The sequence below is a fragment of the Astatotilapia calliptera genome, chromosome 11 (genome assembly GCF_964374335.1).
Source record: "Astatotilapia calliptera chromosome 11, fAstCal68.1, whole genome shotgun sequence".
In the NCBI taxonomy this organism is placed as follows: Eukaryota; Metazoa; Chordata; class Actinopteri; order Cichliformes; family Cichlidae; genus Astatotilapia; species Astatotilapia calliptera.
Genome location: NC_137432.1, coordinates 9,949,174 through 9,973,870, shown reverse-complemented (window position 1 = coordinate 9,973,870; position 24,697 = coordinate 9,949,174). Strand labels below are relative to the sequence as shown.

Sequence of the window (24,697 nt, the reverse complement as noted above, 5' to 3'; positions counted from 1 at the left end):
GATCTGACTTGCAACAGTCTGGATGTGGACAGTACAGCCTCACACGCCACAGCGTCCTATCCATCCAAAGGAACAGGGGCTGGCCAAAGTACTGCTCCAGTGCAGGCAGAGCACTTGAAGTCAGTGAATTGCACATTCTGTCTACCTTTGTGTGGTCCACCTCTGATTGATTAAAGCGCAACCACTTGTACAAGGTTTTGGAAATCCACCTCTGGTCAATATCTGGTAAGGCGTGGATCCAGCCAGCAGGAAGGAAAATTCTCTATTAAACCGATAACAGAGAATAAAAGTACAATAATCTTTTAACTTATATTTTGTGTGTGTGAGAGAGGAACCACATACCTAGCATAATCCAGTACATTTTCAGCCAGTCTGAAGCTTATGGCCCCTGAAGATTCCAAACTGCAGAAGATGGTGTTCATTATCAGGGTCCCCACCTTGACAGAACAGCCATCCTTGCTGACTCTTTTACCTTCTCAGGTGAGAGAGCTCAGGCCCATGGGCTTTTCTCGGCTTTGACTGTCATGGCCTCTTCTGTGTCAAAGAGACTGGCACAGCCGTCCCCTCTCCTTCTTCTAAATCTAGGATCCATTCTGTTTCAAAAAAGGACAAAAAAACTCGGTCAGTCTCTGATGGGCAATTAATTGTGCTACTCTTACTTTATTTGCTCATGTCCCAATGTGCAAACTAGTATGTTAAACAAACCGTGTAGTATTTAACATTATCAGGGTTGCATATGATAGCTTGCTACATAATAGCTTGTCGCACAATGCTGTATATTAGCTAATAGAATATGAATTAGAATTTGCTCACAACTCTCCTAACTTTAATTTACTTTATTAAAAATAGCTGGGTTAAGTATATATAAACTTTGATTAGCCTTCAGGATGATTATTATTATTATGTTATAAACTTCGACTTACTGTCTTCATGGCAGTCAGAATTTCACTGAAGTTAAGGGGTGGATCCTGGAGACAGTCTTGACAACAGTGATTCCAAAAAGTTGATTCTGTTCATCTGGATGTGGCGTTTTCAGTGGGAGAAACGTTTTGTCACTCATTCAAGTGACTTCTTCTGTCACGATCCTGGGTCTTATGACCCAGTGTTTTGAGTTTTAGTTCATTTTGATGTTTATAGTTTATGTTTAAGCCCTTCAGGTTTTCAAGTTCATTTGTTATCATGCCTAAGTGTTTCTAGTTATTATTTCCCCCTCGTGTTTCCAACTATGGTAAATCTCCCCTGCTCTTCATGTGTTTCATGTCTGTGTCTTACATTGTCAAGTTCGGGTTGTCATGTCTAGTTTTAGTGTTTCCTGTTTTATTCTGACAGTGTCATGTGTTCTTTGTTCATTGTATTTAGCTTTCCTCTCCTGGTCCTGTCATTAGGTTTATGTCAGTCAGCTGTTCCCCCATGTGTCTCCACTTCCCCTGATCACCTCATGTATGTATTTAAGCCCTTTGTTTTCTGCATGCCATGTTCAGGTCGTCTGCTCATCCATGTCTCATCTCCAGGTACCCATGTCAGTTCACTATGGTTAAGGTTTTTCATGTTTTGTTATTAGTTCACCCAGTTTAGGTTATTGTTTAGTTTTCACCGATGCCCTATTATTTTGTACCCTCGTTGCTAGTCTCAATAAACGGCTTGTTTTGTTAATCCACACCACGTTTTGGTCTGCGTTTGAGTCCTCCTCTGCAACGCATACGGTCTGCCCCAGCCAGACCGTGACATCTTCAGGCTCAGCTGACTGCAGGTCTTATGAGCCCCTGAAACGAGACCCACGAAGTGGTTATAGAAAGAGGGTGATAGACAATGCTATTGACCGAACCTCATACCACAGGTTATACCCAGAGGAATCTACACCAAGTCTGTATGGTTTACCGAAGATACATAAACATGGTGCACCTTTAAGACCAATTGTCTCTATGATCAACTTCCTTACCTATAACATGTTAAAGAAAAAACACCAAGTCATTGGTTAATAAATAACCAATATTTATTAAATTAATAAATAATAATATTTAATATTATTAATAAATCTTTAAAAGCCTGTTGTAATAGTATGCTCAGGTAGTGATGGATATTTGTAGCTGGTAAAACAACATTGGCACCTTTCCAGCAACTTTTTATCCACATTTCACCTTTATTAGTTTTAACTGCCGATTTAGAAGGCGGGACTAGTCTGTGTGGTTAGACACAGATTGGTTAATTTAGGTGAGCTAGCGAAAGATGGTGAAGATAAACCATTAATATTAGTTTACCTTTGGGAGTGTAGTTACCTGGTTTATTGCTGTGGTGGGCACTCTGTGACGAAATGTAACTAGTGTTTCTTTCTGTATTGTCATTAGCCTGTTCTTATGGAAGAGGATTTGGACCACTAGAAAGACAAAAAAAGTAGCCACGTCTTTCTTTTTTGTTTCTTTTCCAGAATTATGACTTTAATCTCCGAATTCTGACTTTTTTCCTCAAAATTCTAATCTCAGAAATTTGAGATCAATCCCATAATTCTCAGAATTAATCTCAGAATTTGTGTCTTTTTCTTAGAATTCTGAGATTAAAGTCAGAATTTTGGCTTTTTTCTTGGAATTTTTACTTTTTTTCAGAATTCTAATCTCAGAATTAATCTCTTTTTATCCACATTTCACCTTTATTTCACCTTAATCACCAAAGTGATACATTAGTTTTAGCTGCCGATTTAGAAGGCGGGACTAGTCTGTGTGGTTAGACACAGATTGGTTAATTTAGGTGAGCTAGCGAAAGATGGTGAAGATAAACCATTAATATTAGTTTACCTTTGGGAGTGTAGTTACCTGGTTTATTGCTGTGGTGGGCACTCTGTGACGAAATGTAACTAGTGTTTCTTTCTGTATTGTCATTAGCCTGTTCTTATGGAAGAGGATTTGGACCACTAGAAAGACAAAAAAGTAGCCACGTCTTTCTTTTTTGTTTCTTTTCCAGAATTATGACTTTAATCTCCGAATTCTGACTTTTTTCCTCAAAATTCTAATCTCAGAAATTTGAGATCAATCCCATAATTCTCAGAATTAATCTCAGAATTTGTGTCTTTTTCTTAGAATTCTGAGATTAAAGTCAGAATTTTGGCTTTTTTCTTGGAATTTTTACTTTTTTTCAGAATTCTAATCTCAGAATTAATCTCTTTTTATCCACATTTCACCTTTATTTCACCTTAATCACCAAAGTGATACATTAGTTTTAGCTGCCGATTTAGAAGGCGGGACTAGTCTGTGTGGTTAGACACAGATTGGTTAATTTAGGTGAGCTAGCGAAAGATGGTGAAAATAAACCATTAATATTAGTTTGCCTTTGGGAGTGTAGTTACCTGGTTTATTGCTGTGGTGGGCACTCTGTGACGAAATGTAACTAGTGTTTCTGTCTGATTAGCCTGTTCTTATGGAAGAGGATTAGGACCACTAGAAAGACAGAAAAAGTAGCCACGTCTTTCTTTCTTTTTTTCTTTTCCAGAATTTTTATGAAAAAAGTCTGACTTTTTCTCAGAATTCAGAATTTTTTCTCTGAGATTAACCTTAGAATTCTCAGACTTAATCTCATAATTGGTGTCTTTTTCTCAGAATTCTGAGATTAAAGTCAGTATATTGAGAAAAAAGTGTGTTCGACAATTAGCTTGAGACGTCCTGCCACCTTATTTGTGTAAAGCTCAACAGCGACATCTGCTGACCAACGGAGCCTTTTAAAGTAAGAGAGGAAGAGTGGTACGCTAACGAATTGCAGGTGTGCACTGAGTCTGTCACGTCGTGGGCCAGTGGCGCAATGGATAACGCGTCTGACTACGGATCAGAAGATTCTAGGTTCGACTCCTGGCTGGCTCGTCGTATTTTTAGCCTTCATTCTCTTATATAAGAGTTAAATGCTGGATGACTTGCTAGAGATGTATAATTCCAAGAAATAGTGGATGTATTGATTATATTGTTTGCTAGTGACCAGAAGAATAAAGAGGCAGGCCTGTTGCCTGAACTTGCTGGAATTTCTAGAAAGATTTGACCAATTCAATGTGGTACAAAGAATCAAAATCGATCAGTTATCAATCAGTCAATTTTCTTGGCAACAAGTACAGCTTCAGTTCAGTTTGGTTGTTTGGGGGAAGACAAAGTTTCTTGGATAAACACAGATAAGTATTATTGTTATAACTATTAGAGGTTGTGTCAGAACCATCACAATACCTACGATCTCGTGGAGATGGAGACGTAATTCGTTCTACGGAAGTGAAAGTAAAACAAGGAAGCTTTCTTAAATTTACATATGAGGAGAGTGGAAAAGAGCGAGCCAGCCAGGAGTCGAACCTAGAATCTTCTGATCCGTAGTCAGACGCGTTATCCATTGCGCCACTGGCCCACGACGGTTTCCACTCGAGAACTTCCTACTTCACAACAGTGTAAGTATTTGCAGTCTAGGTTTACTCGTTCTTTTTCGAGGTCGTCATTTAGGAACGTGGTGGGTAGCCGAAAACGTAATATGGTGACGATTTGTCACCTAGCGTAAAATGTTACGCTTTGGGAGTGAGAACGGGTTGAAGTATAACATTAAAAAGAACAATAACTGTTAAATGAATAAATAGTAGTAGTTACAACTTAATGAGAAAAAACTCGGCCTAGTTGCTCTCTATGCCAGCAGGTGACGCCATCGTGCTTATTTTCAGAGCTAGTGAACACGGCGCCTAAACAAATCAAAAGATCATAGGATCGAGTTCTTCCTTGTTGCGTTTTTTTTAGCCAGCCAGTCTGCCTGCGCCTAAAGAGAATGTGTGTAGACTAGGGGCTTCCAACTCCAGTTCTTGAAACCTACTGTCCTTCAGCTTTTAGATCTTTTCCAAATATGGCGATGACTTCAGGTCCTGAAGGCCCCCGTGGACTTGTCCTCCTCTCTGACACATCTTCTGTCACCTGTTACTAAGCAAACTCAAATGCAACAGGTTGCTGAATGCATTCAGGCCTTTGCTCAGGCCTGTTTCTAGATTGTATGTATTATATGTGTTTTGTAGGCATGTATGCAGTTTTAACCTTCTGTAGCTCAGAAGTTACAGAACTCAGTTACTTCTAGCTCCATCAATGGCATCATGGACACCGGGGTCACTGCTCCGGGGTCCACTGGCCTCGTGATTACCTTTTCCAACAATCCTCTGGTGCAAGGAATGAGACAACAACCACAAGTCACCAATATCCCTAGAAATAATGCAATAGAAAGCATTACAGACATCACAAACCCTTTCCATTGTCTGAAGACGGATGTCATCCAGCTCTCCAGCGGGTTGTCGATTCCTGAGTGTTCATGCATAGTTTTAGACAAAGTTTTCAGCCCTTCCAGAGCTCGAGTTACTGAGCCATCTGGGGCAGTGTTGTTGGGGATAAAGGTACAACACGTCTCCGAACATGGCACATACACCCCCTTTCTCCGCCAACAACATGTCAAGGGCCATTTGATTTTGCACTCCCATCAGCGAGGTCGGACCCAACTGTTCCGCAAACCCCTCCATGCCATCTCTGGTTAGGTTAGAGAGTCTCAGCAAGTTATAGTGGACATAATTTATGCAATCAACATTCTTGTTTGGAGTTACCCAGATGAATATACTTTCAAATCCTGAAGCTACTTGGTCTGCTAGTTTATACTCATTTGGAACTCCCCTGGGCACCCCTATTGAGTCAATCCAGGTGGGTGAATTCAATCTTGGGTCATACGCATGTGCCCCCTGGGTCCCTCTCTTTGCCAAAATGTGTCTCTTACGTCTGGCAGCTAAAGTGCATGTGTTGTGTTGTGGTAGGGCTTTTACCTGGTTTCTGATCAGTGTGAGTGGAGCTCCCAGCCGTACCATAGCACATGCCCCCTCACTTCCCAGAGGAACCCGAACCAAAAGAGTGCGGTGTCCACAGTAATAATACAACCCACTTCTAGCCCATGTTCCAATCAGAGTGTTTGGGTCACTTACATTGTTGGTGGTTCTTCCCGTGAGTGTGACAGCACACCAGCTTGGGTCAATTTCTCCCAATTCGTACTTTACCTCATCCGTTGAAAACTTAAAACATGTATAGTTGCCTTGTCTTGACATAATTGGTCCCACTGTTGTCTGCTTTGGGATTAGAGGAAAAAGACTAGACAACAGAGTGCAGTTGCCAGTACTCACTGCACTTTTAGTCAGCCTCAGCATACAGTCGTAGCCCCACTTGTCCTCTGGATACAGTGGTGCGGGCTCTGTAAACAAACGTGGTCTGGCTGAAGCACAGGCAACGCAATCAGATACCTGTTGTTCTTTAGCACCAGCATCTATGCTGAATGGATATCAGCCAATGTTGAAGAAGTTACACTGTTAGCCTGTTTGTCAGCTTAATATAATTAATCAGTAATAAATAACGACGGTGAAAAAGCAACAGGAGACGCTTGTTAAGGGGTCTGAAATAGCAATTTAATAGTCTAAATCAAATTTGGCTTGTTGTATTTTATTAATTAAATATTTCCTTTACAACAATCAAACAGAACACAGTTGGTTACAAAATAAGGACTGCAAATGTCAAGCAAGCAAGCATTAAGTTAGTATATGAATAAAATATGGATGGCAAAAAGCATCAAACCGAAAATGTTCTGGAAGGGAAATAACTATTTAAAGGGGAATTGCCCAAAAAATAAAACAGACAAATGATTATAGGCCTACAGTATATATAAATATTTATAAAAAAAAATGCAATGATCTACAGTTCTAATACCAGCATTGTCATAGGTGCATAGAAAACTCACTTCTATTTCTCCATGTGCTTAGAACAGACTAACAGTATAACCAAGTCTCTCACTTGATAAAACACATTTGGGAAATTATTTTGAAGGATCCTGTAAATTAGCTTTAATTTCAGTGGTCACTGGGACATTTAAAAGAAAAAAACCCATTGATGTTAGCAGGATTTATCCCAAAATAAGGGTTAAAAAAACAAACAAACAAACACACATTTCCCCCTCAGAGTTATACTTCCACTCCAATCTTTGGTTTTGCCAAATCATTCCAGAGATTCCAATTCAGGATTCTTTCAGTGCCATGATGCCCGTCTCTTATACCCCTGGAATTAAGTATCGTTTTATTCTCGTGTGACACAGATGTGTCTAAGTTATTATATGATGTAACTAAATGTTGAAATTAACAGCAGAAGTTTGGAGGCGAAGTTGAAGGCACACAGTCTAGGATATTTACACAACCAAGGCATTTCATATTTACACAAAGAAAATCTATAATATGACAACACTTCTGGAAAGTCTGCATGCAATGCTTCATTTAAAGTAGGGTTTTGGTGCATTGCAGTACTTCATTATTGGATTCTGCATAAAGGACACTTCATTGACATTCCTGTCAATATACATATCAAACTATATTTCAGGACGTCTCAATCCTTTACAACAAGAATTGCAAATAAATTCCCGAAGTCCATATTTTGCAGTTCCTTCTCCGATCCATCAGGTGTCTCCCACCACCTGGAGCGCTGTTAGTAGGAGGCAGCAGCGACTGAAGAGGAGCGGCCAGGCTGGATGTGCTTCAGGTGGCAGGAGTGGCAGAGAAGGTGTCCGTTCAGCGGGTAACAGCGGTGACCTTCCTCATCGTTCAATTCCATCTTACAGTCCTGCACAGCATAAAGCAGGAACATGGCTGAGACATGTCTACTGAGTGAGCTTCAGCAGATAGAACAGTTGACAAAGGGTGTGATTGTTGCTCTGTATTGATCTTGGAAGATTTGACAGCAATAATGGCTCTGGTCAGCAGGGGTTTTCTTTTGTGCTGCAAGATTTCTTGAAAGAAATGTTTCTAACACTAGATTTTGTGTTTTGAACAACCTGAAAGACTTAAAAATAAAAAAATAAAAAAGCTGAGAAGAAACCATCCAGTAGTTACACAGAGGCACTTCTCACAGCTCAGTGATTATGAGAAAAAAAAAAAAAAAAAAGAAGCTGTCAATCATGCAAAAGAACAAACAACGGGTACTTGAGAAAATGATCAGATGGTGATGATGAGGTGTTGCATACCTGCTCTGCTCAGCACAGCATAATTACCAAGACTGTAATTAAGATCGGGGATCTACTCATTATAATTTCATTTAATGAGCTATTCAGAAAGCGACTGGCTAAGAGCCACTAAAACACACACATTTTACATTTCGAGGTGTTTTTACTTACCTCACAGTGATAACATTCAACATGATAGTCTTTGTCCATGGATACTACTCGAATGGTTTCATCAGACCCCTGGAAAAAAACAAAAAAACCCAAACAAACCACTGAAGGTAATATCACTAGAAAATGCTCCACTCTCTCCTTCTGTTCAACTTCTCAGTTTGACAAAAGCTTCAAAAGATCGATAAGAAGCCCAGGGACGTCAATGCAAGCCACGAGCTGAATGATCTGTAACTCCTCTGCATCACAACTTTGGAGCTCAAGTGCTTGGCAATCATCTTGGCGAGTGTTGAGACATGACTGCCACTGGTTGCTCCAGTATCAGAGCAGTTTCATTCCATGTTGTGAATGTACTCAATTTATTTCTCCCTCCCGTCAAACGATAACTCAGATGAGCCCTCACATTGTTTTGACCAGCTTGAAACTTGAGCTCTGTGTTTGGGTCTTAAGGATTTATAATCAATCACGTTCTTACTGAATGACAGTCCATGTGTAAAAATAGCTGATCATGCTCTACTCCTACAGTTTCTTAGTCATCTTAGCTTTATGGTTCTTCTCACAGTCTTTGCCCTCCTGTGAACCTGAGCTAATCATTCTCTACAGTAAAGATAAAAACCCGGCACTTTATGATCATATCCTGTACACAGGTTCACATTTCAGCTCCAAATGACATATACTTATCTGGATACTGAGTAATTTTCTCAGCACCTATGTGCTACAACACAGTCCAGCTTGCCTACAGTAACCACTGAGTGGATCTGAAGTTTAAATAAATATTTCAGATATTGTCCAGTCACCAGAGAAGTAAGGTATTTGAAGCTGCCATAGAGGAGTTCAAATGTCAGCACTGCTTTTAACCAACAAAGCTGCGTCCTTATGGTGTAGAGATGAAGGTGTTTACTATGAACGGTGCCCAGTTTACTCTGGCTAGTGGCCTTGATCGCATTTTATTTATTCTCTTTACTGTCTGTGCACTTCCAGGCATACAGGTCTCTCATACCATATTATGAATTACATTTTTAATATGAAATTATATTTACTTGGATTTCTACCCAGATTAGTTTTTACCTTATTGAGACAGGCGCTTTTTGTGTCATATTTTATTTGATTGATTTAAGCTGCTTATTATACTGTATGGTTGTCTTTCACTTATTTTTAACTGATGTAACCAAAGAATTTCCCACCCTTTGTATAACTAAAATATATCTTATGTGGGTATAAAAACATGATTTGTGTTGTGCCAGTTTGATATGGTAATTTAAATTAACACCTGCATATATAAAGGGATGAGTAGCCAACTGGACATCTTTTTTTTTTTATTTCACTTTTTTGATTTACAAATGAACAAATATGCACAAAAGAGAGGATTGATAATTTATCAGCTAACATTAGCAAACTTAGTAAACAATTTGTTAACGGGAGGAGTGATTTAAAAACGTCCTGCTGCATGTGACAGTTGTTGGTTTAAGTTTACAGAAAGAGCAAAACAGTTTGTGTGTCACAGGCTGTAAACACGTTTGATTCTACTGTGTAGTTGAGCGTTTTTCAAGTGGCCGTTTGTGGAACTAAATGTTCACCACCTATTATTTTTTTTAAACCCAGGACAAAGTATTTTTTGGTGTTTTCTTTTGAGAAAAGCTCAAAATGTTCAAATGCACATTGCTGATGTTACCCAAGTAAAACAGCAGAGAAAACAAGGTGGCGATAGCTTACCTCTGAGGGCAGGATTGGCTGGTTACAGGCAGCACATTTAGGTGCAAGGACCCTGGGAAAGTAAGATGGAAAGAGAAACTTTTAAAGACTTTTTTAAAACTTAACTGAAAAAAAAACAAAACAAAACTGTAACGACTAAGGTAAATGTAGTAACTAAATGAGCTGAATTAAAATGAACTCTATCCAGACTTTAAAGATCACAGTTCATATGCAGTGTCCCTTTACCAGACGTTACCCCCCCCCCCCCTCCCCCGCCTCCTGATTCAGCTAAGGAAATGCCAGGTCTGCAGATGTGCTGGCTTCACTTCACACACGTGATTCCCCAAATCCAAGAACGAGTAGAAAATTAAAGCGCAAACTGGATTCATTATTTCCACACACGTGGCAGGCACCTGGAAGTCTGAGGAAAAAACAAAGGGTCTCTCAGTGTGGATGGGCATGACTGTGGCCAAAAGTCACATAGCTGTATACACAATAAGGCTTGTCTGATTTAATCAGCGTAGAGAACATTTGGGGGCTGCCAGGCAGAGATCGGCCACGTGCTTGGTTCTGCTGTACATGCTGTCCCAGCAGGAAAAAAAAAAAAAAAAAAAAAAAACAGCTGGAACTGCAGAGCCGCTGTGGAGAGCGAGCCTTTACAGGTGCTGCACATTCAAATGTGATTGCAGTTTGTCAAAGTGGTTAACAGTTCCCACACATGGATTCATACATAAAACCTTTCAGACCCCTACTTGTATTGCAGATTATGTCCAATAATGGGAAGAGCCATGGCTCTGTGCCACTAGTCACACCTCTAACTGGACAGTGATATTTTCTTTCCTCCCTCCCCCTCTCTCTCTTGCCCCCTGCCAGAATAAACTTCTCATGTGTCTGCCACATGTGGCAGAGGGAAATTTAGTCAACCCGTGCAGGCCTTCTCAACCTGATCCCGCCATAGCAGAGGAAAGTTAAAGGGCTGTGCTAGTGAGTTCAATTGGAACATGAAACCTGGACATGTTTTCCCAGCGTCACTTTAAACTAAATCCACCCCAGACAAATCCAGGTGCTCCTTTAATTACTGTGTAACAAGCGACACTCACCTGTGGTAGTCTTTGACACAGTAGATCCTATTTTCGGTGTCCACAGTGAAGGGCACTCCATCAAGGCTCTCGTTACAGATGACACAGCGGAAACAGCCTGGGTGGTACGACTTCCCGAGGGCCTGCAGGATCTATGGAGAGGAATGAGTAACACGCTTCATGTTTCTTGGTATTTTGAATGGTCATCATATAAAAAAACAAAAAAAAAACAAAAGGAAAAAAAAGAGAGAACATTTTGGTGGGTTAACTGAGTCATCATCACAGCCCAGAATAGTCTAAGACAAATAACTCAGCAAAATACAAGATGCAAGCTTACCTACCAAACAAATCACAAAGATTGACCCAATTTTAACACATTTTATTTACAGCAAGAAAAACTAAGAAATCTCCTTTACTCAGCCTACTGAATGGTTAACATATGCAGACTCATGCCAACAGAAATACTTTACTTCCTGACTTGTGATGACATCACATCGGGGTGTTTCTAAACCACAAGCCTGTGTGTCTGTGTTTGAGGAGACAGACAAAGACACAGAGCCAACGCTCTTTATTAAGTCATCATCCAGATGTGTGCACTGAATGCTCATTTAGGATGAAGTAACCACGTTTAGTGCCGAGATCACCAGACTCTGACACACAAAAATCACACAGAAGCCCATTCAGCTGACGAGAGGAACCCAACAGTTACCATGTCCATGATCAAGTGTCCGCAGGCGTTGCACTTGTCTGCAGACTGCTGGAAACCAGAATACTACAACAGAGAAAACACAAATATGGTTTATTAACGGATTTTCTCACAATAGAACCCCTCAACAGCTCCACAGTGTTTACCCTAGGCCAAATCCCAGGCCATCTGGGCAGCTGAACTAAAACCATCTCTACAGTTTGTTGCAGTAACATTTGCTTCAGTGACATTTTTTCCGATTTAGTCACAAAGTCAGTACAGTGTAGTTTGTTTTGAGTATATTTAAGTATTTCAAAAATATTATGTAGGAAAATATCAGTGAGAACAGTGCACACGTACAGGCCTGGCAGAATACATATGCATATATCACCACTTCATACAGAGAGCAAAGCCGGAGCAAATTTAATTCAGTATAAATGTTGATTTTAATTGAGAAGCTACGAGCTTTTGGTGGAAGGGCAATTACAGGAGGTTTTACACAGAGAGGGCTCGCGGGGTAAACAGACACAGGGCTGCTGAGAGAGCAAGAATGAATTTGTAAAATACTTTTCACATGAACGCAACATAAACACCAGCTGTAAAACGCAGACAAAAAAATTCATGACAAATTCTAACTTAGGCTTTTAATTGAGTTGAATGCATCCATGATTATGCACAGGGAATGTTCTTTCAATTTTTTGCAAAGTACACGTGGGAATACTCTGATGGTCCAATTGGCCTGACTGCCCTCCAACCCATCAGCAGTAGGAAAGCTGTTTCTCCAGTAACAGACCTCTTTCCAGTCTCATTTTTAGGAAGTTATTCACATTGAATACTGGAAATTCTCTAAACTCTGTCAGAAGGTCATGTCTCTGATTGCCATTTGCATTCAAGTGGAATGAAGCAGTTTTCAATGATCATGGGTTGGATTAAGGAACGATGTACACCCCCCCAAAAAAAAAAACCCAACAAAAAAAAAAAAACTTCTTTGAGCAGCTCCCTTATTTACAAGGGGTCGCCACAGTGGAGGGATATTTGATTTGGCAGACATTCCTATGCCGAACGCCCTTCCTGATGCAACGCTCTTTGGGACACTCGTCTCTTTCTGGTCTTGAACTGGCGATCTTGCGCACAAATGGTGGGAACCTGTGATTTCTGGTATTTTAGGCAAATCACAAAGTTATCTGATTTTAGAAATGAGCCATGACAGAAGGATACTGACTGGCATCTAAACTAAATCTAATGCTTTTTTTTTTTGCATTTTTAAGTCCCAGTGATGGTTATCAGACCATAAAATCCAGTTTAAGAAAACTAAATATTGACTCTTTATCGACTGCTCACCAGGAAGTCTTCTTCACAGAAAACCTTCCCTCCAACATAGTAGAAAGCTTTCCCTCTCAGTCTTCGACCTGCAGAACAGAGAGAACAGTCTATTAGCATCAAAGTTGTCCACAGCTTTGACTAACAAAATCGTCTTATTCCCTCTTACTGAAATACGAACGTTAGGCAGTTTAGAACAGGCTTGAAAAGATAACTTGACAGAAAGTTGAACTGTCATACTGGAAAGTCTTACATGAGCCACGAGCTTCATCTCAGAAAATAGTTACACCACGACTAAGGCATTAAGAATGTAGTGATTAATTACAGCTATTCAAAAGGTAATGGGCCGTCTTGCAGTATTCATTACGTCCTGCTGAATTCCAAGCAGATTAATCAAATTCAGGGATTCACAGTGTCTTGGTGTCTTAATATAACACTACTGTGGCACAGATCAGGCAAGGAACACATCTGGATCTAACACGTGCAGATAAAGGGCTCATTAAATCTAATTATTGGACAGGTAAACTGATTAAAGAGTGCCCTGTTGAATGTCATGGACACCATAGGCCAAATCCTCCAATAATGCACTGCTCTTCTTTGTTCCTATCCAATGTCCTTACTCATGCTGGGTATGCTTACTTTTTGTCAAAACACACGTACCAAGCCCTTGTGTGCTTCACATAGCTACGCCTGCCCTGGTCCCACAGGAAGAAAGAACATTCCTTGGATTTTGGAAGTGGGGAGATGAGGGAGGGGACAGCAGAGAGGGAGGGGTTCACCTTAGTGAACCGCAGTCTTCTTTATCTCTCAGGCTCCATCCCACAATCTGTTTACTTTTTTTTGTGTAACCAGTCTACTTGTTCCAGGAGACAGATCCACATCCTAACCTATACCAATTAACAAAAACAAAAAGCCTTTTCATGATAGAATAAGTACTGGGGCTTTTTTCTCGGAAAATGATTTCTCATTGCTTCATCTTTCAGCTAATTGTTTGACGATTTAAAGTCATAACTGGACTGTTTGGAAGCAATGAGCTGGAATAAAAAGTAAAATGAGATCTAAACCATGAAACCTCATGATTTCTATTTTTCACTGGGTAGCACATTAACTTCTTCAGGAATTTACAAGTTCATGATCCCATTTTAACTGAGTAAAAATGACCATGCATTACCAAAGTGTCGCCTAGACTACCTAAAGAAGAGCAAAGTCATTCTGATCAGACCAAGGTGGGGAACTGGCTGTGAGTAATTACTGATAGTCCTGGAACTGTGTCCCTAAAGGAAAAAGGGAAGGATGAAGGGGATGAAAGTGAATTATGGACCATTCCTCTTCTTCACATTCTTCTTCTTCTTCTTTTTTTTTTTTTTTAAGTGAGTCACAGAGGGAAGGCTTTGCACAAAGATAAGAGCTTAATTAAAGTCAGGAGTCAGCAGTGACGGTTTGAAAAGCACAAGAAACGACGACTACGGCGCTTTCATAAAAATGTAAAACACCTGAGGGACAGAGCCAAAACACAGGGCCGGGTTCTAATTAAGCAAATCTATGAATTCCCTCATGTGATCCCATTCAGAAAATGAGCAACTCCTAATGACCCTGCCATGACTTCCCAATCAAGCCTCAACCTCAACGAATCAGGTCCTCAACTGTGACATGTCAGAGATTGTTCTCACCTTAAAATCATTTCCTGTTCTATGAAATCACTGATGTACTTTTAATTTACAAAGAAAATGAGTATTTTTAAGACTTCTTTGAACTTCGGTTGTTTGGTCAAGACCCTGAAAATGTAGCCTCCAGATGTTAACATACCAGCAAACTGAAGGACCAATAGGATCCTGGCTTGTATCCTCCAGATCCTGCAGACTGACTTGTATTATGGGCTGATATCGAGAAAGCAGAATCTGTTTATCACTGTTCTTTGCTTCACTGCTGCAGTTCTAGGCTATCATAGTAAAATAAATGTGAAAAACAAACCACAACAACCACAATTTCCTTTTTATTTCCATCAAGATTAACTCTACAGATGCAAGTTTTCCTGAGTGTCTCCAAGCATATAAATTTAAGAAGCTGTTTTTAATTTTTTTTCTTCTGAATTACACTTTTTTTTTTTTTTTTTTAAACAGTTCCACAGACCATCTGAGAAGTAAAACTTGGGCTTTTTCTCTCTAACTGAAACTGTGTTTTTACCTTTAAATGTCTGTAAACAGTAAATGATTAAACTAGAAGGAAGACCCCTGCAGCGAAGTGCTGAATCTCAGACGTGCAGCCTGAGCGCTCTTGGCCACCAGGAATGTCCGCCTGCCTTTCACGGTCACCTGGGGTGTGTGTGTGTGTGTGTGTGTGTGTGTGTGTGTGTGTGTGTGTGTGTGTGTGTGTGGGGGGGGGGGGGGGGGGGGGGGCAGATTGGTAGACTGAAAGCCTAGAAGGCGGTTCATGGTCATAAAATCTTATGCAACTCAACACATGTAGCAGTTATGCTGACACACACATTTTGGAGACAGGAGAAAAAAAAAAAAAAAAAAAAAAAGGGGCAATGCTTAATACATGAGTACTGAGTAGCTGACTCGATTATGCAGCAAGTATTACATATGCATTTATATTTTTCGTTATGTTCCTGTGTGCTGGCTCTGTATTGCGTGGTAAATGGTCTCCCTGTCTCACACTGTACTCCCAGCTAACACAACAGCGCCTACTGTCCTCCTGGAGCTGGGGCTACAGAGGGCCCCCATGCCTGCATTCCTCCCCAGATGAGATGCTTTCCCCTGGGGCCGCTCGGAGCAAACACAACCCTAATGCCCTCGCTTGTAACAAGCCATGAGAGGTATGTGCTGTGTAAACTTTCTCCCACCACTTCAGGAATCAGCTACACTCTGAGCCACCATGTAAACCCTTAGAGACATGCAGTCCTTTCCGTTAATCGTCTTCATGCCTGAATGAGCGCCGTTGTCACTTCTTACTAGTATAAATGTTACTAGGTACAGCTATATTAGGACTGTGCCCATCTCTCTTACTTACTTTGAAATGCTCAGTTCCTTAAAAACATGATTTGTTATATTTTAACACATTAACAGATAAAATCTTATCTCATGCACTGTTTCTAATTTGCAACTTGCATTCGTTTTTGATGCATTTTTGGCAGCTCCTTTAAATCCATACTGTTACATACATGTCTGAAGGAACATAAAAATTAATGAGATCCATGTCTGAAATCAGGTCTACAAGATACTGCTAAACCCAGCAATATTATGCATCTCTTATCATAATTCAGCTACACCATTTTCCTCACAAACAAACATGACGGAGGGTAAAGCGAAATAGAGGTGTTAATTACACATTTGAGTGTATAACCAGAAAGGTCAGCAGTGGTACAGAATAATGAGCCTTGGCAGAGATCTCCAGAGTGCCACAAATACCCTGCATACCCATGATCTGATAATTGGGACAGAGATTTTAATGGTTGAAGCCATGAGTGAGGTCATGCTTTAGTGGGGGAAGGAAATTAACATCTAGCTACAGGTCAACCACAAACCATAAGTAATAGGTCGAAAGCGACAAAGTAAACTAAACCCTTTAAATATTATTTAGCACAACGTTGATAGAATCCACAGGATCTATACGTGCGGCCGTTCCCACACTTTTCATTTAAACTCAAAGTTGAAAAACTGCATCTGCCCCCGGTAAGCAATATTTAAAGAAACACACAAACAAATGAGAGATTTAGTTTTTGAAGTCGATGCCAAAGCATCTTTGAACAAATAAACCCTGTAGCCAACCGGTCCAGTGTGAAACAAGCCACTCTTGTTTCCGTCCATGTGCCACAAAGCACACATTCCTCCCAAGTGTGGATGTGGGTTTAAGAGTTGAACTCCTTAAAAACACTCAGAGAGACACTAAGTATTATTCGAAAAGCTAGCTTGTTGAAAGACAGATGAATTAGGCCGGCAAAAAGACTTTTAGTATGCCTTTGTCTGGGCTGAACGAGTGACTGGCACACCCAGAAACCAAACACTAGCAGCAGAGGACAGTAATCCCTAAATAATTGCATGTTTTTGCTTGGGGGCAGTGAATGAGCAAAGAAGAAGGTACCACTTTGATTCAAGAGTAGAGCTTCTTTGGCAGCCTGTTAGTTAGGAGGTGACAGCAGCTTTATGTGTGGAGAAAAGTGTTTAAATGGGAGCAAAAGTGAGAGTATGCGGCACACGGGAGTTTGTGTGTACTTACTACAGGCGCTGCAAGTGAAGCAGTTGTCATGGTAGAGGCTACCCATAGCCTGGCAGGCTTGATTGGCTCCATGCACTGCCTTATTACACTTCACACACGGCCCTGGAACAGAACACAGGCAAGAAGACACACATTTAACCAACATGGCTGTCACGGTTCAGGTAAATTCATGTTACTACAGCACAAGATATTAATTTCAAATATAAAAACAAAAGGTTATTTCATCAGTTTCTGGAGAGAGAGAAGAGAAAACTTCAGGAAGCTGGTTTAGACTGAAAGGGGAAACACATCAGTATTTGCTTATTTGACTTGGCTTGAAGACTTAGAAGTCTATTAATAAAAGAGCTGATAAGAATTAGAGCAGTCCTACTTTTACAACATACACAGTTAATGTGTCCCGATATCAAGACATGGGAGTGTCTCTCTCTCTCTCTCGTTGGGTGAAGATTACTATTTCTGTCCTTTCAACAAGCCTTTCACATGATGGCACGCCAGGAACATTACATAACCTCTCCCTTGACTCTGGACAGCTCCTGAGCAACACAAGGTTACCGTGTGATCAATATGCAACTATTTATACCGAGAGCTGCATGAGGATTGAGAGAATTTCCAGAGAACCCTCCTCTGAGCAGAAACAGTAGGACATGGTATGATAAGGCAAACTGACATATGGACCGCCATCGCTGCTGACTGATGGGCTGCTAAATCAATCAGTGAGATATGACTACCTAATTGTTAAAACAGAAAGGGCGATGACACCGATGGAGGATGAAAGTGAGACCTCAAGTTTCTCTTTTAGTGAGGGGGAAGTTAAGTAAAGGCAGGCATGAGGTTATTTGCGTGTGTTTTTATAGTAAAACTCCCCAGAGACTAAGAAATGGAGCTCAGCAGAAGAGTGTTACAGCCCAGCCCAGCCCAACCTAACACAGCTCAGCTTCTCCAACACTGACAAAGAAACTTCTGTTTCCATTGTATCCAACACTCATCATATGACTGTGTCCTCCACAAACATGCTGTTACATTTAATAGCGCTCATCAAATGATTCTCAAAACAGACTTCCAGTAATACAGTTGGGCTATATATACATATATATATTTATAATTCAGCTAAACCTCTCCTGATGCCACCACAGAGTGCACATCATCAGGGGCCCCACTGGCTGGAAAGAAGATTTAGAGATGACAGAGGGATATTATTAGAAAGCCAAAGAATGTTGCTCTTATGTAAGCTCTTTGTTTACATGAAAACATGATAAAGCAGTCATACGAAGACTAAAATACCCTATTTGAATAAGTCAAGATCAAATCTCAAGTCTTCTTAAAACCAAAAAAAACCAAAAACACAAAACCAAAAACAGAAGAAATGGTACAAATACAGCACAGAACACTGTTTTTTCAGGGGGAGGGGGGGGGGGGGGGGTTACGTTTGATTTGTATGCACTACAAGGGAAAACAGGCTAAAAATGTAGTGTCACTTTAGTTTTCCTGTTTTAAAACTTAAAAAAACAAAAACTGTTACTCACTGTTGCAGTTTGTGCTTCACTCACTTTAACATGAGTCAACTACACCTACATTAACTTAGATGAACACATCCACCACATGAACTCTATAAAAGACACACGCATGAATGCAATACAATAATCTGCTCACACACACACACACACACACACATCACACCCAGAAGTGACAAGTGACACAGCATACCAACTTCTGCCAGTTACTGTAGCACATATACATACAAGTGCACGCACACAGACAAAACCATGCAGATGTGAGCTTGTGAGGATATCCAGTCACATACTTGATCAAAAATAAAATAAATAAATTAGCCTCCAAAAGGCCTGCCAGAGCAGAAGCCAAGAATCCCTGGGAAGAGTTAAGATGAAGCTTTCCACTCAACAGCCAGATGGGATAAATTAATCCTCCATCTTAACGCAACACTAAAAACTCTCCACTGGATGTGTATGTGAAAGTTAGAGGAAGAGGCCAGGGAGAACTCTGGGATGTTGCTTCTTCTTTCTTGAAAGAACTCCTCCATAAATCTAACTTCCTCTCAAGTTCTTGCAGCCAAGGACAAAGCTGCATCCACAAACCTGTCCCTAAATTTCTCAGACTGTCTGCTCATCCATTCAAGCTGCACCACAGGCACCCCTAAACTCGTCTGGGACACCCCCCCCCCCCCCCCCGCCCCTCCTCTTTGTATCTCAAGACTTCATTTCTTAAATTCCTCACTCTCTTCCTTCAGACATTCCTCAGTGTTCCCTTGGTGCAGCCATTGGCAATGAACTCGTTTTCCCAGAACCTCCAACTGCAGTTAATGCCAATCTACGGAGCCCCTCTGATGACATGGTACAAAAAATAAATAAATTGTGGCTACAAAATACTACTTCGTGCCCTCAAAATAGGTATAACGTGCGCACAAAATGCTAATTTGTGGGCACGAATTGGGTATAACGTGGCAATGAATTACGCATTTGTGGCAACGAAATAGATAGCGTGCACACATCACATTGATACAATTCCTGGACAGCTGCGTAGCATAAGATTAGACTAAACCTATACACCATGGACATAAACAGTATGAATGAGTTTTATTTTAGGCTGGGAATGAGCTACAAATGCATTTTGAAAAGCCTGCAATGCAAGGAACCATTATTACGGAGAGACATTTAAACAGGATATTGAGAGCCCAGTTGCTTTACAGACGCAAGTACGACCTGGACGCCGGGATAGATTTCATTGTCAACCAACTGCAAGGGCCTGGGAAGGATCACGGTTATCGGTCAAGTGTTTCGTGGCCACTAGGGATGGGTACCGGTGTCCGGTGCCATGATGGCACCGGTTCTGACATAAACGGTAGTAACCAGACGGAAAAGCAGCGCACATTTCGGTGCTTTTTTTTCCTGAGCTGTGATACACTTCTAGCCAATCATTTTACGTTTCCGAGGATAGTAGGCGGGCCCAGGTACGTACGTTCTTTTATGCAGAGCTACAGATTAAAAATGTCCAAGGCGAAGCGGTCAAAAGTCTGGCTGTACTTCACATCAAAATATGCAAACTCAGCAGCCTGCAACAAGTGCTTTAAGCTGATACTGTGATACTGTCAAAGGAAGTAACACCAAGAATCCAATTAAACAGCTGGCGACGCATAGCGGTTTTTTTTTTTAAAGCCAAGAAATGCGCCGTATTTGATGGCAGCAGCAGCCGTTCTTCTCTGCGTGAGTAGCTTAATGTTGTTCGTGTGTAATTTACGTTGAGTAGGCTAACCACGTTATTACATTAATGCATGTAAGGTGAGCTAGCAAACATCATCATAGCTACATGCTGCTGTCTTCTTGTTTGATGGCAGATACTCCCTTCACCCTGCCAAAAAGGCTAAAATGACCAAAGAAAAAGTGGAAAACAGTTAAACATGAGAGGTTTTTGGACAAAGTTTGTATTTTTTTTTCCATTGTTTAAGCACTGCTTCCAGCCAAGAGTGATACCATATATGCCCCATAGCTGCAGAAAAGGCTAACATTGTTATCTTTTTACAAAAAACCAGCTGAATATGAGAGGTTTTTGGACCAATTTTGTGTTCTCCATTCTTTAAGCACCGGTTTGAGCACCATTTGAGCACCGGCACCGTTTCAAAAGTACCGATTTGGCACCGGTATCAGATAAAATCTAAACAATACCCATCCCTAGTGGCCACAAATAAGTATTTCATGGGCATGTTATACCCATTTCGTGGGCACGAAGTAGTATTTTGTGTCCACAATTTATTTATTTTTTGGACCATGTCATCAGAGGGGCTCCGTACCAATCAGCACAGTATGCAAACAACATAGCCCAATATATGCAGGCATATATCAGTAACTTAATATTCAAGCACTACTACAAACGATTTACAAATTAAAATATTAAAAGAGCTCAAAAGTAGGATTTTTCAGGAGAAACTTAAGCATGTAAAAAATAGCCTACACTAGTTTTTACCCCCCACCTCTGGTATAAAGTGATGACTCAGAGGATGAGCCATGGTCTGGTGGGAAACTCCATATAGGAACTGTGTGGGCTATGTAGGACAGTGTGTGAGAAAATAAAGGCATATATAGCATCATTTTGAAATCTTCAACCCCGGCCTGTTGCACACTGTGCTCTCCCACACATCCACATTGCGTTGGCTATTTGTGCACCTCATCAGTGACTGTGGCGTATGCCAGAGGATCTTTCCTTACACACCAATATAAGCACGTTTGGGAGGGGGGAGTGAGGTAGAAGAAGGCGAATTACATCTGTGACATTGCAGCAGGAAATTCCTCCAGCGAGGATTCATGGGTGGGCTACATGTGCGTGTGTCGGGGTCTCCTGCTCTCTCTTCCTTCCCACCATGTTTCTCTCTCGAATCCTATTTTCAAAGATGACTTTGGCTTTGAACACCTGAGGATCTGCATCTGTGATTACAGCCTATCAGCTGATCTCAAAGGCAAGCATCTGTTTTTGTATTTTGTTTCTCTCCCCAGCATGTTTTGCGTATTCATTTTTTGATAGCACCTGCAGTCTGGAGAGAGCAGCTTCAGTGCTACATGCACCAACAGGAGGAATGAAAACCAGAATATGCAGGGTTTTTCCCCCCCAAACTCAACAAGTTGAGAGCAGCGGCTTGTTTGTTCTTCATATGACCCCAAATTCTAACATTTACAGTCACATTGATCAACTTAAACCAAAGCAATCACATAAACTCCTTGGTTTGTCTTTTTGTTAAATTGTTAGCAGTAATTACTCAAATGTTGACAGATTTATATAAAAATTCTCCAGAGATGGAGCTGGAAAGCTGGGAATTTCTTTTAAGTGCTCCTTGCGATATAACGAGGTCAAACACTTTATGCCAAATATTCCCAAGTTTATATCAAACTGAATGGGAGACATTGTAGTTTTCCATGTGCTTGAGCTTGGTGCATGCACAAACCTGACAACGTGCTTACAGAAAGTGCAATCTTAAAAAAAAGGGTGCAAGCACAGGTCTCTGTCAGTGACATCATTCTAGTGTCAATCAAACAAACTGGATGAGGGAGGAGCATCAATACAATTACAAACTTAATGCCCCACAGATCCAAAGTGATAAAGCTCTAAGTACAGAGTTAAGGGCCTCAATAGTAATCAATTACCTCCCTGAGATGAGATAAGAGAGTAACAGTCTTCTTTCTGGCCTCTGACATTCTTTTACTGCCAAAGGGTTTGTTGTTGGTAGGCAATTAAGCAATTACATGAGACATGACAAATTAGAAAATTATTCCGTCTGGATTCCAGAGCGGAAAAGGGGGAAAGGACCACCACGGCATCGGTCGACGTGCAGTTTCACAGACAAAAAAAAAAAAAGTGTTGGCATGTATTCATGTCACCAAAAAAAGAAACACACAAGATGCACGTCTGCAACAGAAACCCACAACAGAAGGATTACAAAAGCTGACAAAGGGTACACGTGTCAATAAATGAAGCAAGTGACCAACTTGCCTCATTCACTGGCACATGTACCCTTTGTTGTTCTTCTGCTCTGGGTTTCACATGTCTCATGGTGGTTTATGTTTTGGACTGTGGTTTGGTGGTTCAGTTGCCCAACTGGCAGAAATCCCCTTGTTAATACTTGCAATCTGAATTCTTACCAAAGTAGTCAGCCTTTGGCTGGGCATCCATCTCTTTTTCCAGTCGCTTAGTGAGGGCTTCTAATTTTATTTCAGCTGCTGAAGGACTTTGTTCAGGTGGATGTGTCAGGACGGAATGACAGGGTAGCTGGACAGGCTTAGAGGAGCCCGGGACTTCAGCTTCAGCACTGTTGGTCTGTCCACAGGCAGGCATTTGGCTCTGACCTTGACCCTGAATGATGCTTTTGGAGACACTGCTTGGGTTTACAGCAGAAGATGTCACCTGGGCTTTGGGCTGAGGCGTTTCAGAAGTTGTAGAAAGGACAGAGGAGGCTGCCACGGGACCATTATGGCTGGCAGATGGTTTAGAAATTGGCGGTGGCGTGTAATGGGACGCAGGCTTGGTGGAGGGCTGTTGCACATGCAATTCAGCTCCTCCTGTGAAGGCACTCAGAGGCAGGATAGGCGCCAGGTCTGGTTTTGCTGAGCCAGAGGGCTCTCCGACCCACCCTTTAACTGGCCCAGCAGGAGATGGTGGACTTCTATTGACAGGTGAAGAAATGGCCTGATTCTGCTGGGATAGAAGACTGTTGAAGGTAGAAGGTGCCTGGGATAGGTGCTGGGATGCACTGCTGCTCCCAGACTCAGACAAAGATGGGGCAGGCTGGCTGTCTCTGGATGGGGCCCAAGCAGGCGGCTGGCTCACTGGGTGACGCGCATGAGAAGGGTTTCCAGAGCTAGGCGGGGAAGGGGTGGTATGCTGGTATGAATGGGGCTCCAAGCGCTCCTTACTGTCGTAATTGTTTCCGTACTCGTAAGTCCTGCTGGTAGGAAGTTCAGACTGGATACCCGTGTGGTGTCTCTGGCCGTCAAACTGTGCGTACTGACTCCCAGCAGCGGTGCTCGGCACAGGGCCAGATAGTAGTGGGGGCTTCGCAGCAGCTTCACTCGGCTGTCTGTAACTGTTGATGGGCGGTCTGTCTTTGGTGTAATGTATGCTGCTGTGACCTCCGTTCATTTTAATGGCCTCGTTGTTTCTGGCTATCTCCTCCTGGTGTTTCTGCATGTGTATTTTAGTCATTTTAGAGGCAAAAACTCTCCTCGTCTCTTCAAAGTCGGGGTTATTTCCCGCATCCCTCCTCATTCGAAACAAGCCATCTCTGGATGCTTCATACATGTTTAGGTCCTCGATAAACTTGCTCGCCTCGAGCCCTAAATCCTCGTATTTATCCATTTTTAAAAATGCGTATCGGCTCTGCTTCAGTAAAGTTGCAAGTAGTTGTATCTAGCCTAGCTTAAACACAAATATCCGCAAACTTTACAGTCAGTAGTCCAACAGCTCGCAGTCTTGAGAGAAGAAAATAAACTTTCCCCCTCCCGCCTGATATTTCCGACCTTTTCCCCGTCCTTTAAACAGTTCGAGCTCCACGTCCTCCTCGGTGAAACTGTCCGTCCGTGAAGCTCAGCTCTGCCCCAAAGAAGCCGCCGTCCGTCTGGTTATAAATGTGAGCCGATCCCAGATCCGATACCCCCGGACGACCCCACAAACCGCCCTCTCCTCCTCCTCCTCTTGCTGTTGCTGCTTTACAGCTTCATTCAAAAACTTTGTCTTTCGCACCTCTGAAAGAAAAACTACTAGAAAGCAGTCAAAAACAGAGAAGTTAACCCAAACCGCCGGAGAACCGCTGGGGCACCGAGCCGTACGTGGCCGCCGGGTCGACAGTTGGAACTTAACGACGGAGCAGTTTGTTCCTTTAAAGGCACAGCGCTCAAATCAAGTAGGACAAGTAAGATAAGAGCTTTCCCACACACCAGCCATTAATCAGCGTTATTTATGTAACCAGATACCATATATCTGGTTTTAAAATAGCTCAGCTCGCAGGCATCCATTCTGTTAACTGTTCCAT

At 41.6% G+C, this 24,697-nt stretch overlaps 1 protein-coding gene and 2 non-coding genes across 3 annotated transcripts; 1 reads left to right on the top strand and 2 right to left on the bottom strand.

The window, feature by feature from the left end:
- The first annotated feature begins 3,772 nt into the window (after positions 1-3,772).
- On the top strand, positions 3,773-3,845 carry trnar-acg (transfer RNA arginine (anticodon ACG)). Its single transcript has one exon. It is a non-coding gene; the product is annotated as a tRNA-Arg (tRNA).
- A 450-nt stretch (positions 3,846-4,295) lies between these two features.
- trnar-acg (transfer RNA arginine (anticodon ACG)) lies at positions 4,296-4,368 on the bottom strand. Its single transcript has one exon. It is a non-coding gene; the product is annotated as a tRNA-Arg (tRNA).
- A 2,040-nt stretch (positions 4,369-6,408) lies between these two features.
- Positions 6,409-24,519, bottom strand: limd1a (LIM domains containing 1a). Its single transcript, XM_026185048.2, has 8 exons — positions 22,812-24,519; positions 17,170-17,271; positions 12,973-13,040; positions 11,656-11,718; positions 10,968-11,098; positions 9,889-9,940; positions 8,179-8,247; positions 6,409-7,628 (listed from the first exon to the last, which is right to left on the bottom strand). The coding sequence occupies exons 1-8, from the start codon at positions 24,022-24,024 to the stop codon at positions 7,494-7,496; spliced, it is 1,833 nt and encodes a 610-aa protein (XP_026040833.1). The 5' UTR covers positions 24,025-24,519; the 3' UTR covers positions 6,409-7,493.
- Positions 24,520-24,697: the final 178 nt, after the last annotated feature.

Bases quoted from the DNA above. Each gene is read 5' to 3' on its own strand.
- limd1a (XM_026185048.2), bottom strand. From the start codon at position 24,024: ATGGATAAATACGAGGATTTAGGGCTCGAGGCGAGCAAGTTTATCGAG. The intron at 13,041-17,169 runs GTAAGTACACAC...TCTGTTCTGCAG, and splicing joins CTTCACTTGCAGCGCCTGTA to GTCGAAGACTGAGAGGGAAA. The intron at 11,719-12,972 runs GTGAGCAGTCGA...TCTCTGTTGTAG, and splicing joins TCTGTGAAGAAGACTTCCTG to TATTCTGGTTTCCAGCAGTC.